The sequence below is a fragment of the Lampetra fluviatilis genome, chromosome 47 (assembly GCF_964198595.1).
Source record: "Lampetra fluviatilis chromosome 47, kcLamFluv1.1, whole genome shotgun sequence".
Lineage (NCBI taxonomy): Eukaryota > Metazoa > Chordata > Hyperoartia > Petromyzontiformes > Petromyzontidae > Lampetra > Lampetra fluviatilis.
The window spans coordinates 6,354,030-6,370,416 of NC_136321.1; the positions used below are offsets into that span (position 1 = coordinate 6,354,030).

Genomic DNA, 16,387 nt, shown 5'->3' on the forward strand with positions numbered 1-16,387 from the left:
CCCCCTCCGCAAAAACCTATTTAATTTCACTACCCTCTGAGCGTGGGGCTCGCCTAACCATTGACCCGCTTCGTGTGCTGTTGTGCCGGTAATAGCAGCCCCGCTAGCAACGTGCGTCCCCAGCAATCTAGGCAGGTTAAGTGGACAAATTGTGTGTGTGTGCCTGTGTCTTCAACGGTAGTGTAGCGGTTAGCGCGCTGCGCTTCGAACCTGGCGACCCGGGTTCGATTCCCACTCACGGCCTCCCCTAGGTCGACACAGCCTCAAATGAGTACCTGGTGCGATGTGTAAACATCGCCACTAGGGAGACAAAGGCGGCCGGGCGTGGTGTTGGCCACCCACCCCTCGTGTGCCTTGCTGGCCTTTATAGGTGCAGCACTTGACCCTACAGTCTGTTAAGGCTATACGAGGGATCTTTGTCCTTAACGTGCACATAGCCTGGCACCACCACCGTGGTGATGTCACAGCTACTTAGTGGCGAATGGCGGTTGTTGTTGTTGTTGTGTGTCCGTGGGGAGTGTTGGCAGCAGTGGTTAGCGCACAGCGCTGCTGCAAACACTGCGCACAGAGTTTGATTCATGACCACGGCTGACATCCCCAAGGTCGACTCGGCCTTAAGTGAGTACCTGGCGCAGTGTGTAAATATGTTGCCGTGTGGTTTGTCAGCCTTTAAAGGCCCCCATCAATCTGTTAAAGGCAACGTGGGGCGATGTTTGTCTTCGTTATTTATCTTGTGCATGCAGGCTGGAAGAGACCCTATCGAAGACTTGTTCTTGGACCTGCAGGATGGTAGAAAACTCCTAGAGTTGCTGGGAGGCCTTGTTGGGATCCAACTGGTGAGTGTCACAATGCACAGAAAAAGACTTGCACGCAGAGATCACTTGCTTTCGTACGGCATGTAAGCAACAGTTTAACACGTAGCAGGCTTTCGCGACCAATATTATTCATAATCAACTTTTTGGGTTTAGATCGCGTTATGTATAAACCCTCCACTACCCGACACAGCCAATCAGTAAACAAGTGTCACGTTGACAAAAGACAATTAGTTCACTGCTTTCGCCCACCGGTGTGTTGAAGCGTGAAACCACAACATTTACAATTTTTGAGTACGACGTTTCGCTGGTAATTGCATCCATTCTGGCGAATTGCCCGATGATGCTGGATGTAATTACCAGCGAAACGTCGTGCTCAAAAATTGTAAATGTTGTGGTTTCACGCTTCAACACACCGGTGGGCTAAAGCAGTGAACTATTTGTCTTTTGTCAACGTGACACTTTTTTACTGATTGGCCGTGTCGGGTGGTGGAGGGTTACGACACATTTATACATAACGCGATCTAAACCCAAAAACGTTGATTATGAATGTAAGCAACAGTTTGCGTAGGTGATGTCATCATTGAACGTGTTAAGGTCCTTCGACCAATTTAAGGCGACCAGTAAGACGCTGGTACGCATTGCAACAATACCCTCCAGGGCGTGTGGCGTGGATGGCGCCCTCGAAGGTTCTGGGCTTTACCACAGTCGCAGTTTGGCGATTCGTTGATTTTGCATTAATGGAACGACGTGCCCATCTCCCGTGCTGCATCCGAGCTCGGCTCGGTGTGGTCGTGGAATATTTGCCAGGTCGCGAGTGGACTCGATAAGTTTGCATGTGACCATTTAGCCAACGACCAGAGCGAGGGTTATACTGGACACGGTATGGAAATATCACACCGTGGTTGCCTGTCCACTGGAATATGTGGCCACATGAGCAGTTGCTACAGCCAGAGCGACATGGTGTGCCGGGCACGGACGGACCCGTCGGAAATGAATCCCCGACTGCATAGAGACGTACGTAATGAGAAAGTCGCTATTGGGAGTCGTTGGATCAATTGTAATTTATTGCTGTGCTATTTTGTTTTTGGGTAGAACACGAGTTTTTTTTTTACCTTATTCTGCTCATGACCTACAGAACATTCACAGTTTCTCCTTTGTGTAAAAGTAACAGGAGAGAAGAAAATTGACCGGTTTAAGTTAAAAGGTCAAAAAGTTTTGTGGGTGCACTAATTTATATGTGTGTGTGTATGTGTGTGTTTTAAAGGTTTTACGAAATGTTAATCGAAAAGTCGTTTTGGGCAAAATATCAACTTCAGACTTGTTTTTTTTCTTTCTTTCTCTCTTGGAGGCCACATCCCATATGCGTAAAGAGTTAGTGTGTGATTTACAGGTGCCGGAAACAATCGTGGAATTTGGCTTTCGGTCCTCATTCTCTGCCTCCTTGAATGTGTGCGCATATGTGCATGTGTTTTATTTTTTTCAACTACACAAAGAACCAAACTCTGACCGTTCCTGCACTCCTTCCACTAAGCTCCATAACTTCCTGAAGTGTTATTATTTATCTCTCTTTATATATCTTCGGTGTTTGAAGTATCAGTTGCGATTGGTGTATTTGGCATTTACACTTGATTACTATCATTATTATTACGAAGATTGTTTACCCAGTAAGCCTCGTCGAGTCTCAACTCTTTTAGGAGGGTCCTGCCAAGTTTTTTGCAGTATGGGGGCAATTTAGTAATTTTCATTACATTTTGAAACGTGGCAAAGAAAATTGGACCGTGACATCGCGGGATATTTAACGTCCACTGGAAAGCAGATGGCATGTCGAGTATTTTACGCTTGATACACCCAAAGTAACCAGAGCTGCCTTCGAAGGTAGGACTGCAAATCTCTCTAATAAGCGTTTTAAATGTACGTTCAACTTCTTTCGCACCGTACGGAACCTACCGTGCTAATCCGAGGTGCTGTGTCGCTTGTGCCGTGCCACTGCCAGTTGGGCTTGCGATCTCAGGGCCAGTCTCCCAAGATTGATTCTTTCTCCCTCTAATTTTCTAAACGGGGGCAGAAGCATTTGCAAAAAAATTGTCTGCGTAGTCTTCGCGTTTCTGTTTACGTCTCGTGCCACTCCGGGGCGATCAGGGATGTTTGGAAGGGGTTGGAAGGGAGGGGGGGGTAAGGATTTAAAACAGAAGCGGTGGTGCCACAAAGTCTGGGTGCGACACGCGAGAGCTCAGCGTCTTCGCGAGTGACCCCCCCCGCCCCCCACGACTGATTTCCTCTCTCTCCCGTCAGCCCGTGGAGCGCGGCGCGTCGCGACTCCATGCCCTCAACAACGTCACCAGGGCCCTGCACGTCCTGCGCTCCAACAACGTAAGCACGCGGAGAGGGCTTAGCCCAGTGGCACGCGTTGTCGAAGTGCGCATGTGATGCAACCTCTTAGGTTTCGCAAAGGTCGGCATCTCCTGCAGCGCATAAGCCTCCCCGCGTTTTTTTTACACGTGTTAATGACGTCGACTGTCTGGCTTGTCCAGGGCAGGGACAATCGATTGCGTTTTGCTTGCGTTAGCTGGAGCGTCGTTGACGCTTATTGGCCCCACTGCAGTGTCGGCAAGCGAGGCTGCCTAAGCCTGTGATTGCTTGATGTGGCACGCGTGGGTGGCGAGGAGCCATTGGGATTGAAGCGAGGGGTGTGGGTGTCCGGTGAATGCAGCCCCGAATTCTGGCTTCAGGTGCGTTTTTTTAGTTGATTCGGGCGAAGATTTGCGGCAGAAGCCAGACGAGGTGGGGGGGGGGCCTTTTAATTCCTTGCACCGCAGCTCATGCCAACCACACAGCACCGCAGCGAGCTGCTACAGGGTGGCAGGGCCCACGAACAACTTTAAGACGTACTAATAGGGGTTTTCCCCTTTTTTCTGGCAACAAAACTGACACCTTTTGCAACGAATCATGCTTACATTAACCACAATACTTGCAGTCAAATGCAAACAAAAAAACAATACTCTGATAATGTATGCATTGTCTTTGAAACTGATTGGTCCACACTAGAGACAGCTTTCTTTGGCGTCATCTGGTCGAACACCATATGAGACGAGGCTCCAAAGAAAGCTGTCTCTGGTGTGGACCAATCAGTTTCAAAGACAATGCATACATTATCAGAGTATTGTTTTTTGTTTGCATTTGACTGCAAGTATTGTGGTTAATGTAAGCATGATTCCTTGCAAAAGGTGTCAGTTTTGTTTCCAGAAAAAAAAGGGGAAAAACCCTATTGTATATTTTGGTACTGGCAAAGGAGGTCCCATGATGTAACTTTAAGACGACAACGCCGAAGCACCTCCCTCGCGATTGGCACTTCAGTTGAGCCACAGCTGCATTAAATGCGCACGCATATTCAGGCGATGCACCCCCTGGAAATACGGTGTACGTCGTGATCCATTAATCTGGGAGTCCTCGGGGCAATGATGTCATTAGTGTCATTTACTTGCTGCTGCTGCTGGGTTTTTTTATTTTCCGCGAAATGAAGAAGTTACCAATTTACGGCGACGCTCGCGTAAATGTTTACTCTTTGCTCGCGGAAGCCTTTTGCCATTTTGGTTCTTTTAACGTCTTTCAAATTCTCCTCCCTTGGTCTTCTGGGAAATGGTGCAGAAGCAGGTAGGCGGAAAAACGCACTTTGTCAGATGCCCCTTTCTCTTCCGCATACGTCGCAGCCCTCCTGCGCCAAGATAAAACCGCCGGTGGAATTGCAGCATTATCCTGAGCCGGGGTTTTGTTGCCCCGCGGGTATAAGTAGGAAGGCTCCATGAAGAAAATTGTTAATATGGCGAAATAGTGCATTTTATCATCCACATTACCTGGCCATCTTGCATTGGCTATGACTGCAGCGCATTGCAGTCAATGTTGGCCTTCATGATAGCCGGCCAGGTGGCTCAGCTGCAGAGCGAGCTGCTCCCAATTGAAAGGTTGCGAGTTCAAATCCTCAGCCCATCACATTTAGGAAGCCACTGTGAGCGATGCACTTTAAATCTAGATTGAAAACCCATGACTTTAGAACTTCTTTGTGCCTGATCATTGGTTTTTATCCTTCTATCTGGCAACAAAACTGACACCTTTTTCACAAGGAGTCATGTTTGCATAGACCACAATACCTGCAGCCATAATGCAAACAAAAAACAGGTTTTTTTGTATTATGGCTGCAGGTATTGTGGTCTATGCAAACATGACTCGTTGTGAAAAAAAGGTGTCAGTTTTGTTGCCAGATAGAAGGGTAAAAAACAATTATCATATTTTTTACTGCCAAATGAGGTTCCAATGGTGTGAATACTTTGTGCGTGTTTAGTTTGTCCCCCCCCACCTGCACCTCCGTTTAGCGCAGTTGGATAACATGCGGTGTGAAAGAAGTTCATTGTACATACATTCATCACTCCAAGGGTCATTAAAAATGTACCGGCTTTGTGCAGGAGTCAACAATGGATGACCTTTAAGATAAGACTCGCCGTCTTTGCCATGTGAATGTGGAATTTCCACCGCTGACAAGGGGTTTTAAACAGGAGACGCACACCGCCTCGAGAAATAAACCTTTGACCTGTCGTTTTTTTCCGAGTCGCCCGTAAATTTGACCGAGGCAGCTTTTTGATTGTGAAGAGATGCATAAATATATATTTATTTACACCATACTTTGAACTTTCATGAACAGTAACAAAAAAGTTTCGATTTAAAGCTTTCGTGACTGCAGGGATTCATCTTCTTGGTTCTTTCGGTAAAGTCACGTAGAAAGGATATAATAAAACAATAAAAATATAAAATAATAAAATATTTTTTTCGATTTAAAGCTTTCGTGACTGCAGGGATTCATCTTCTTGGTTCTTTCGGTAAAGTCACGTAGAAGGGAAGTAATAAAATAATAAAAATAAAACATAATAAAATAATTCTCACGACGTTTCGGCCACAACGCAAGCAGCCGTCTTCAGGTGAAGAACAGGTCTGTCAGACGCTGTCTTTCCGACAGACCTGTTTTTCACCTGAGGACGGCTGCTTGCGTTGTGGCCGAAACGTCGTGAGAATTATTTTATTATGTTTTATTTTTATTATTTTATTATTTCCCTTCTACGTGACTTTACCGAAAGAACCGAGAAGAGTAAAAAAAAAAGATCAAATCAATTAATGACTACCTGTTAAGAGTGCGAAACTACCTGAGCAAACAATGTGAGTATAGTAATCGTCAAATTGTTACTGCAAATGCTATGAGGACATCAACATAAAAGGTTACGTGCACCGATCGTCAAAATTGAATGTTTTTCGTCTGGGCTTGGATGAGGAATGTAAATCTCCACGCCTAATGGGGCGTGAAATGCGAGGCATTTGGGGATTGTCATTCAGAAATCATCGCTCATCATCAGTGCCGCATTCCTGTGGCGCGGTGCATTTGTTGATTGATTTTATGCGCCAACAAATGTGAGTGTCGCTTAGCCCCATCTGCTGTGTTGTGAGATTTGAGTGACTTACAAAGGAAGAGGGTGGGGGAAGCTGCGATGATATTCGCTCCGACGGCCCGTGGCAACTTCCGGCAATATATAAATTTCCTCCGTCGCCATGTCAAAAATGTCTTCCCCAGATCTCTCTTGTCCGCGTGTTTCGTGGGGTCTATACTTTACCTGTTGTTGCCCAACGATCACGGGAAGGGTGTGGGATCTCACGTCGCCAAATTGGAGTGGGGGGCCATTCGTCTCAATGCAGACGATCGTGCAAAATCGATGCGTCCAATATTTTACAAAGTACATCGTCATCTTACTCTCCTGCATTTGTGCGCACGCACGCACGGGATGGGAATCGGTGGTGTGGTAGTTAGTTCACCGCGCCTGCGAACCTGGTGACATGAGTTCGAATCCCGCTCACGACAAAGGTCGGTGGCGATAATTATCTGAACCGGTTCTGGGTCTCCCCCCACACTTTAAGTTAGTACCTAATGCGGTGTGTCTAAACATCAGCACTGGGGAGACAAACGTGTTGGGGACCCCCACTCCTTTGTGTGGCGTACCAGCCTTGATAGGTGCCCGCTGAAGGCACTTGCCCCAACAGTGTGTTAATGGCTATATGGTGGGGGAGTGGATATTTGTCTTTTTTTGTCGCTGGATATGTTTGTGCGTTCATGCCCCCATGCTCAGGTGGAGCTCGTTAACATTGGGGGCCCGGACATTGTGGATGGAAACCACAAGCTCACGCTCGGTCTCATTTGGAGCATCATCCTGCACTGGCAGGTAAGGGTTATGGCAACTGGAGGAGTCGTTCACTCCTTCGGCCCCCCCCTCCGCTCCATGGCGAGTTCACAATGCGGACGGAGGTCATGATTTGATTGAACATCAACACCAAAATTATTTTAGTATATATAGCGTCCGAGTGCAGCTCAATTTGAAGACCTTTTTAAAAAAAATTACAATTGGATAGAAGGCAGAGGTGCAGGAATGGTCATGGGGTGTTGGAAACTTATGAGAGCCGAGAGAACACCAGTGTGGCACTGCCTGGGATGAGGCAACTTGGGCCCAGCCCACCACCAACAACAGCATCAGCAGCAGCATCATCATCAGCAGCAGCATCATCATCATCAGCAGCAGCAGCAGCAGCAGCATCATCATCAGCAGCAGCAGCAGCAGCATCATCAGCAGCAGCAGCAGCGCCGTTGAGTCACAGGGCATCCTCGGAGAGCTGGGGCCATACAAAGTCTTATTTGAAGCAATTCAAGAATTATATTCTTGGCTCTTTCGGTAAAGTCACGTAGAAGGGAAAACAATAAAATAATAAAAATAAAACAATACAATTATCACGACGTTTCGATTGCAACACATGCAACACAAGCAATCATTGTGAAAACCACAGCTGTGGTTTTCACAAAAATATTGTTTTAATCAATTCTTAAATTTCGATTTAAAGCTTTCGAGACTGCAGGGATTCATATTCTTGGTTCTTTCGGTAAAGTCACGTAGAAGGGAAAAAATCAAATAATAAACATAAAATAATAAAAAATTCAAATTTTCTTGCTGTGGTTTGCAATCGAAACGTCGTGAGAATGTAACTGTTTAATTTTTATTATTTTATTGTTTCCCCTCCTACATGACTTTACCGAAAGAACCAAGAATATGAATCCCTGCAGTCACGAAAGCTTTAAATCGAAATTCAAGAATTTATGAAAACATTATTTTTAACTCTGTGGTGAATGCTAGTGCCTCCAAGGGCTGGACCGACGTTACATCACGGTACCACGAGCAGTGGATGATGATGGCTGATAAAAAATAATAATTGTGAAGAAGATGATCGTGATGATGATATTAGGTGTGTTGCAGTATAATTCGCTCAGATGCTCGGTTACTTGGCAGGAGTGTCTGTGTAAATCCTAATTTGTGAGGGAACCATGCGATATTATTGCCGTCGTACTTGGAATGCCTTGGCAGCCTGTCAAAGCACTCCCGCTAACGGCTGCGCATGATTTTCTGCTCTGCGCGATGGTCAGGGACTCTCTCCAATCAGGGCAGCACAAAAGGCCACTCCTGGCGAATTTTGAAGCAAGACATTTTTTTTAAATATATAGCACCGTGTAATCTTGCCGTCCTTTCAGTCGCCGTGCGTCTGCAACGGCCGGGTCCTTGAGCGCAACAATAATAGGGATAATATGTGGATTACCGGGTAGTGGCGTTTATCTTTCGTGGCCCTGACCCACGAGTGGCTTTTGTGCCGTTTTTAATACGCATTTGAAAAGGGCAGGAAATTAGTGCAGCTCCCGAGGCAATATTGCTCGCTATCGCTTCAACGTTGCGCAGAGATAGAGCTGAGGCCCGCCGCTCGTTCTCTCGGCGGGTCTGGGATCGGCCGTTTGAAATTGAAAAGGCCGAGGGCAGGAAATAAAGCGGAAGCGTCGCCAGGCACCACGGTGGCGAGATGCTGACTACTCCCTCGCCTGGTATGCAGGAGGTCGTGGGTTTGATCCCGACACTGACGTTTGTGCATTTGCAGTTTGCACGTCGTCCTCCCCGTGGTCACGTAGTTTAATAATAAGAGTCCTTATAATGTTCTTGGTTCTTTTGGTAAAGTCACGTAGAAGGAAAATAATAAAAATAAAACATAATAAAATACAATTCTCACGACGTTTCGGCCACAACGCAAGCAGCCGTCCTCAGGTGAAGAACAGGTCTGTCGGAAAGACAGCGTCTGAATGGTCCTTATAATGTTACAGCCCTTTGTCAATCCGATGATGGATGAAGACCTCGCCATTATTTTTGCCATAGCTGGGAAAGGGACTGAGGTTAGTCGATTCGTAGGGCAATGTTGAAACCACTGTGGCATAAATTTCGATTTAAAGCTTTCGTGACTGCAGGGATTCATATTCTTGGTTCTTTCGGTAAAGTCACGTAGAAGAGAAATAATAAAATAATAAAAATATAACATAACTTCACCAGATGAAGCAGTGTGGGTGATCAAATGAAATGAAAATGATGCTCATCTCATTTGTTTGCTAAAGCAAATGCCAATAGATAACAGATGTGTGGAAGACCAATGGACTTCTCGACTAAAACGTTTTTATTTTTTTATTATGCATTTGTCTTCACTTTCAACATGAAGCTTTTTTCAATTCCTTTGTCAATTAATTTTTTATCTGGCCAGGCGACTCTGTGGTTACAGCATGTGGCTCTCAATTACTGCCAGCAAACAATCCATTAATTTGTGTTTTGACTTGATAATACAATCGGAAGCGGTTGCGTTCAATTCTAGTTTTGAGGGTCACCTCAGCTCATGGCCTAGGATTGGTAGTCCTGTGAATAATCTCACCCTTATTATGACAGGATTGTGCAGTATTTACCGCTGACCCTGGAGATTAACACTGCCCCATTGCTCGCTCGAGCAGGAACACTTTCATGGATTTATAGGGAGAGCGGTAACCTCACAGTCATTCTCATGTCATACAGTGCGATCCTCCTTCTTAAACGTTAACATCGTTCGGAACGTAATTCTCTTTCTATCTATCATCTGCCAGCCTCGCTGCAATGCTGATCTGTAATCCGGTCCATTTGATACGTCATCTGTCGATCGCCTTCATAGTCTACCTCGTAGTCTCTGCCCAGGTGTTGTACATACACTTTTGCATGTATGTACGTTGAACTTCTTTTGCACCGTACGTAGCCAACCGTCCTAATCGGAGGTGTGGGAGAAGGGTAACAAACTAAAGACAAAAAGCAGTTCTAAAGAAATGGGTGTTCAATCGACATGTAGAAGTGCATTGCTCCAGTGGCCTCCCAATATCGAAAGGAAGAGCATTCCAGATGGTCGCAGACATGCATCTAAAAGCATGCGATGCGGTGACCACCATCTTTGCTCAATGGCTAGCCAAAAGCCGCTGCTGCGAGGGTGACGAGTTGGCGTGATGATGGTTTATGCTCCTTGCTGATGAGATTGGCAAGGCTGGCGTTGTAGTATGGCCTCTTCCAAAAACACCTCCAGATTTGAACGCGGCCCGCTAGACGCCCACAGTTCTTTAGAGGGTTCGCACAAGGGTCCGAGGTTCGTCGTTTGAACGCAAAGAAGTGAAACGTCGTGACACGCCAATGCTGACCGTGCTCTCCCCCCCCCCCCCCCCCCCTCCGATGGCAGGTGAAGGACGTGATGAAGGATGCGATGTCCGGCCTGGAGCAGACGAGCAGCGAGAAGATCCTGCTGAGCTGGGTGCGGCAGTCGACGCGCGACTGCCCCGACGTGAACGTCACCAACTTCACGAGCTGCTGGTCCGACGGCTTGGCCATCGGCGCGCTGCTCCACAGCCACAGGTGCAAGGCAGCGGGGCGAGGAACGACATCGCACGTGGCGGTGCAGTCATCCGGAGAAAATAACTTTTAAGTCTATTGATTGCCGCGAAACCTCTCGCGTTTCGAGGCATCGGGAACATCAACCGTAGCAGGATTGCAACGGGCCTTTGCACACGTCTCCTTCATAAATGGGAAGTTTCAGACAAGCCACAGTACTGCGATTGTGGCCATGCGACCCAAACTATGGGCCATATTGCAAACCTATTGTAGTCGGGCGCTCCTTCAACGGAGGAGGAACGGCGAAAAACTGCGCAAACTCGCTCCTCTGAAGCCCTCTCATCGTGGCTAGCAGACCTCGACATTGGCATTTAGAGTCTCAATGTCGTATTGCCTTTGCGCAAGATGGGATAGAATATTCTTGCGTCTTTCGGTAAAGTCACGTAGACGGGTTGAAAGAAAATAACAAAAAATCATTTTAAAAACTACTACGTTTCGATCGCAACACAAGCGGTCATCTTCTCAAGCGGAACCTGAAGACGACCGCTTGTGAAGACGACGGCTTGTGTTGCGGTCGAAACGTCGTAATTTTTTTTTCTTTTTTGTTATTTTCTTTTGAAGCTATCTACGTGAAAATCGATTTAAAGCTTTCGTGACTGCAGGGATTCATCTTCTTGGTTCTTTCGGTAAAGTCACGTAGAAGGTAAATAATAAAAATAAAACATGATAAAATAATTCTCACGACGCTTCCGCCACAACACAAGCAGCCGTCCTCAAGTGAAGAACAGGTCTGTCGGAAAGACAGCGTCTGACCCAAGAACATGAATTCCTGCAGTCACGAAAGCTTGAAGTCAAAATAGGCTAGAATGTTTCAGTGCAGCAATGTCTAGCCCCCCCTCCACCCCCATTCACTCCCAATAACAGCATCGTGATACCTATAGCCGACACCACAAAGGAGCAGGGGAACATTGACCCTCAACTTGACGGATGGGGGAGCCAAGCAATAGACTTTAGGCCCCCCTCCCTCCCCTCTCTTAAAATCACTCTGAATAGTGGAGAAACAGTATAAGGTATGTGGTTTTTGTTAGCACGTTGTTTTGCGCTTAGAATTATACCTGCACTATGTGATTTGAAATGTCATTGATAAAGAATAAAAATGTGTCGTTGCGCTCGTGTTATATAAGCAGCCACCTTGTGTCCCGCATCCCCTTGGCTCCACAGCTCCTTCACACTGAACTTGCACATTTATTTCTATCTAACATCAACAGAAAGTATTCTTGGTTCTTTCGGTAAAGTCACGTAGAAGGGAAAAATAAAATAATAAAAATATAAAACATATTTTTTTTATTAAAAATTCTAAAAATATTTAAAAAAAATTTACTTTATTGTTTCCCTTCTACGTGACTTTACCGAAAGAACCAAGAATATGAATCCCTGCAGTCACGAAAGCTTTAAATCAAAATCATTGGAAAGGTTCCGCATTGGGTCGTTTGGCAATTTCCACGAACGAGACGAGAGTTTGGCTTCGCGTCGGGTGAAAGCAGATTACCGGGAGAAAACCCACCTTTTTGTATTTTAGTTCGTTGTCCTTTCTCCGCACCTCCGATTAGCACATGTGGCACTACGTACAGTGCGAAAGAAGTTCTACATACATACGTACATACCGGCGGGTGACACTCGGCACTGCCATATCCCGGGCCACACGTCGCAGCCCCATGCCTGTTCAATCTGGAAAGCCCTGGCGGTCATTCTTTTAGGCACTCGCCAGGCTCAAGCATGCTCAGCTTCCGAGATCCGACTGGATTAGTTGAATGTATGTGATGTGTGTTGAAGTTCTCTCCCCACCGTATGTAGCCAATCGTGCTAATCGGAGGTGCAATTGATGCGGTTTGTTCGTCAACAGGTTGACTTGTGACCCGTGACCCTCCCCCGACCAACTCATCCCATCATCATTTTCCTCGTCTGCCCATGTGCCCAGGCCGGATGTGTTTAACCCGGTGGAGGAGCTGCGGGAAATGACCCCTGTGCAACGTCTGGAGAGAGCATTTTCATTGGCCAAGGATCATCTGGGCATCGAGCGACTCCTTGACCCAGAAGGTAGGAGCATATTATAATAATAACAACATGTATACATGTACAACATCGTCGTTGTCAGTCATGGTCAATCCACTCCTGGATGAAAGCCTCCCTAACCACAAGCAGTCACCAACACCCCCCCCCACCACCATGATCCTGTGTAGCAAAAATCTGCCCAGAGGTTACACGCCAGCTGATGTAATCGCTCCATCTCTCCCCGGGTTAACGTCCTCCCGGATGCAGCCCATCCTTTGGCCGCCCACTCCGTCGCTATTCGTGACCATCGGCTGTCATCGCATGCCTAGCGACGTGCCCTTCCCAATCCCGCTTTTTTTCCACTTCACGGTTTGGATGATGCAAAATTGCTAATGTGTGGCCATATTGTCCATCCGCTGCTGGATGAAGGCCTCTCCACACACACCGTACATGTCGTGGGCGTTGACTAGACGAGAGCACGCTGCTCGGTGCGGGTTGGTGAACAGGGGGTGACTCGGTTACTGTTTCTGTTAATTGCTCGCCACTGATGTTAACCGTGGCTGGAAATTGGAACGCAGGTCGCCGAGTTCATAGCGCACCGTACTATAAATCGCATAACTTTTTGTTTTTAACCGAGGTCCTCTGTGGGTCATCCCTATGAAACCGCTTATGACTGCATGTTTCTTACCTGCGTCAAAAAATAATAACAATCCATCAATAATGAAATAACCGTGATGGTAAAAAAATAACAATGCACAATAACAAACAAAATAAAGTTAACCCGCTGGCTTAAAGGCATCCGAATTATTGTAAAGACACATTTATTGCGTTGGACCTTAAAAAAGTTGTATTTATTTGTTCCGTGTTGGGGGGGAAAAAATATTATTATTATTTCGTAACGGATCGATAAGTAATTTTTCAACACAAACAGAGGATGTTGCTGCAGTGCGTGTGCCAGCCACTGCTGAGGTTTGTTGCTTCGGATTAGAATGTGAAAGCACAGCTTTTTGTAATCGGAAAAACAACTTTCTTTTGTCATTGTTCATACCAGAATCTTTACGAATAATTTTTTTATCTAGAAAACAAAGACATTTATTTTTCTCACTGGGGATAATAGCAATCATAAAAATAATAAGAAAACTTGCAACGCACGCAAATTTTGAAAACGGACCAAAGTTCGAGTGTGACTCAGAGGCACGAAGCCCAGCTCGGTGACCAAGAAGAGGGCTTTTAGCGGGACAGGCTCACCGTCGCCGTTGCCAAGTGATGATTTGTGAACGCGAACGAAGAATGTAAAAGCGGCATGGAATTCGGGCTGGAATTCCGGACGGAAAGTGTCCATGGCGAAACCGGCAATCGGCAGTTCCACAGTCCACGATTTTTTGGGACGAGCAAAATCAGGGATGCGCTGCGCATTTTTATCGGTTTTCAGAGGGAAGAGTTAATAACGACGACGCCGTCAGGCTTGACGGAAGACCTGAGGTAAAGGGTGTTGAAAACTCATTTCTTTAGAACTGCTTTTTTCCATTACGTTTCGTTGTCCTTTTCCACACACCTCTGATTTTTAGCACGGTCGGCTACGCGAGGGGGCCACAATAAGTTTGACGTACGCGAGTGGTGGCGGAGGATTGCTCGCCCGTTGTAGTGACCGCCAATCGCGTTGCTTCGCAGACGTGGCGACGGCGCGGCCCGACAAGAAGTCGGTGCTGATGTACGTGACGTCGCTCTTCCAAGCGCTGCCCCAGCGCGTGTCGCCAGAGTCCCTGCGCGAGGTCGAGTCGCTGCCCTGGAACGCCGCCGGCGGCGGAACAAACTCTCCCGACCCCCTGCGCCACCGCCATCGCGCCTACGCCGGGGCGGACCCCGCGTTCCTCCCACCGCGGTCGCTGCCCTTCCTCGCCGAGCACGACTCGCCAGTCCCCGGGCACTGGTCGCCCGTGTCGGGCAGCCGTTCGCCGCTGCCGGGGCAAAGGTCGCCTCTGCCGGGCCGGGATTCCCCGCAGCTGAGACGCGCCTCGGCGTTCCCGTCCCGCGAGTCGTTGGCGTCCGGCCGATCGTCGCCGTTCCCTTCCTGGGAGTCGTCGCACTCGGGCCGCTCCTCGCCCTTCCCGACGCGGGAGTCGCCGCTGCCGGGAGGTTTCTCATCCCGTCCCGGACGCCAGGGTCCCGCGCGGGAGCACAAGTCGCCTCTGCCAGCTAGGAAGTCGCCCAGCATCGGTAGAAACTCGCCGGTCCCGCGCGACTCTCCCGTCGCAGGGCTCGGCTCGTCACTGCCAGAGCCGATTACTCCGTCGCCAGTGCAGCAGGATTTGGCGCCCGGTGGCCAACGCGATGAGGTGTCATGTGGATCGTCCCTGCCTGCTGCTCGTGTGCACGATAGACGCCGTGCAGGGGATGACTCCCTTGCGCCGACGCAAGACACAGCTGAGACGGAAGCAACCCCACTGCCGCCCTGTGTCAGTCTCCCACGGGTAAGTCTTCTGTCACGTAAAAAACACACACTTTCCAGCTTCGTCTATAAAGAAAATCTAACATGAACAAAACTTTGCTACAGAGTTGTGCTTCTCATCGATACTTGCCCCCCGGTATCTCCAGTGATAAGGAGATGCCCTCGGCCCTGCCAGCTGCTATCTGGGCCCCCTTGTCTCATCACAGTCGAGGGATGTATTGCTTTCTTTAGCGAGAAAAACTGTTATCACTAATTACAGACTTCCAAGGACAAAATGTTGGAAAGCAAAACGGAATCCATTATGGTGCATGGTTTTTTGACATGTTTTTTTTTTATTGCTAATAACACATTTGTAACCGATGCAAAAACCCATCAGCTAGAAATATGCCAGCAGGCTGTAAATAAAATGGTAATGCTAATATACGTATAATGAATCAAATGTGTTTTGGGCAATAAAAGTACAACATGAAATACCCAGCATGCTTTGCATGTCAAGTTGATGGCACCACGCTTGCATATGTTTTACATACAGCCTGTGAAATTGTATTTTCATTACATGATCAACAAAAGTAGGTCGATGGAAATAATCTTTAGTTGCATTGCAGAGGTTCAGAAAGAGCATATAGGTATGAGCGATATCAATGCAGCAATAATCTACATTTTTTACTGCTTTTTGTGTTTAGTTTGTTGTCCTTCCCCGGCACCTCCGATTACTACGGTTGGCTACGTACGGTGCCAAAGAAGTTCAACATACAAGTATACACACAAATAATTTTTTTTATTCTGCTGGAACCTGCGTTGACCCCTACCCAGTTTCGCAGCGTCTGCATCGCCCTCGGCTCGAAATCCTCCCAGGGTTGTTTGCGTCAATGACACTGACTGCCTGGCTCATCGGGACGACAGCGTCGATTGATTGCATTTTGCTCGTGTCGGTGGAGCGCCGTCGCTGCTCATTGCCCCGCTGCAGTCTTAGCAAGCGTGGCTCAGGTGGCTGCCTACGCCTGTGATTACTTGATGCGGCACACGTAGGGCGCCAGGAGTCGTTGGGATTGAAGCGGCGCAAGCTGTGAGTGTCGGTGAACGCAGCCGAATGTTTTGTGGACTGTTCTTGCATTCCCTTTCGCTTGCCTGGCTGTTGAGTGGTGGCGTAGTTAATTAGCGCACGGTTCTGTGAACCCAGCGACCTACCTGCAATTCCCAGCCGTGGCTAACAACAGTGACGAGTGATGTGTCAACCGGCCCTGAGCCGCTCCACCCCTCCACCCAACCTGCGTTGACCAACGCGGTGA

General features: G+C 47.6%; 1 protein-coding gene across 1 annotated transcript in view; it reads left to right on the forward strand.

The window, feature by feature from the left end:
• LOC144947799 (dystrophin-like) overlaps positions 1–16,387 on the forward strand; it is a 330,156-nt gene that overhangs the window by 19,360 nt on the left and 294,409 nt on the right. Inside the window, exons 3-8 of the mRNA XM_078877152.1 lie at positions 744–836; positions 3,108–3,185; positions 6,977–7,069; positions 10,449–10,621; positions 12,576–12,694; positions 14,321–15,120. Of these exons, the coding sequence (XP_078733278.1) occupies positions 744–836; positions 3,108–3,185; positions 6,977–7,069; positions 10,449–10,621; positions 12,576–12,694; positions 14,321–15,120 (1,356 nt within the window). The remainder of the gene's footprint in view (positions 1–743; positions 837–3,107; positions 3,186–6,976; positions 7,070–10,448; positions 10,622–12,575; positions 12,695–14,320; positions 15,121–16,387) is intronic.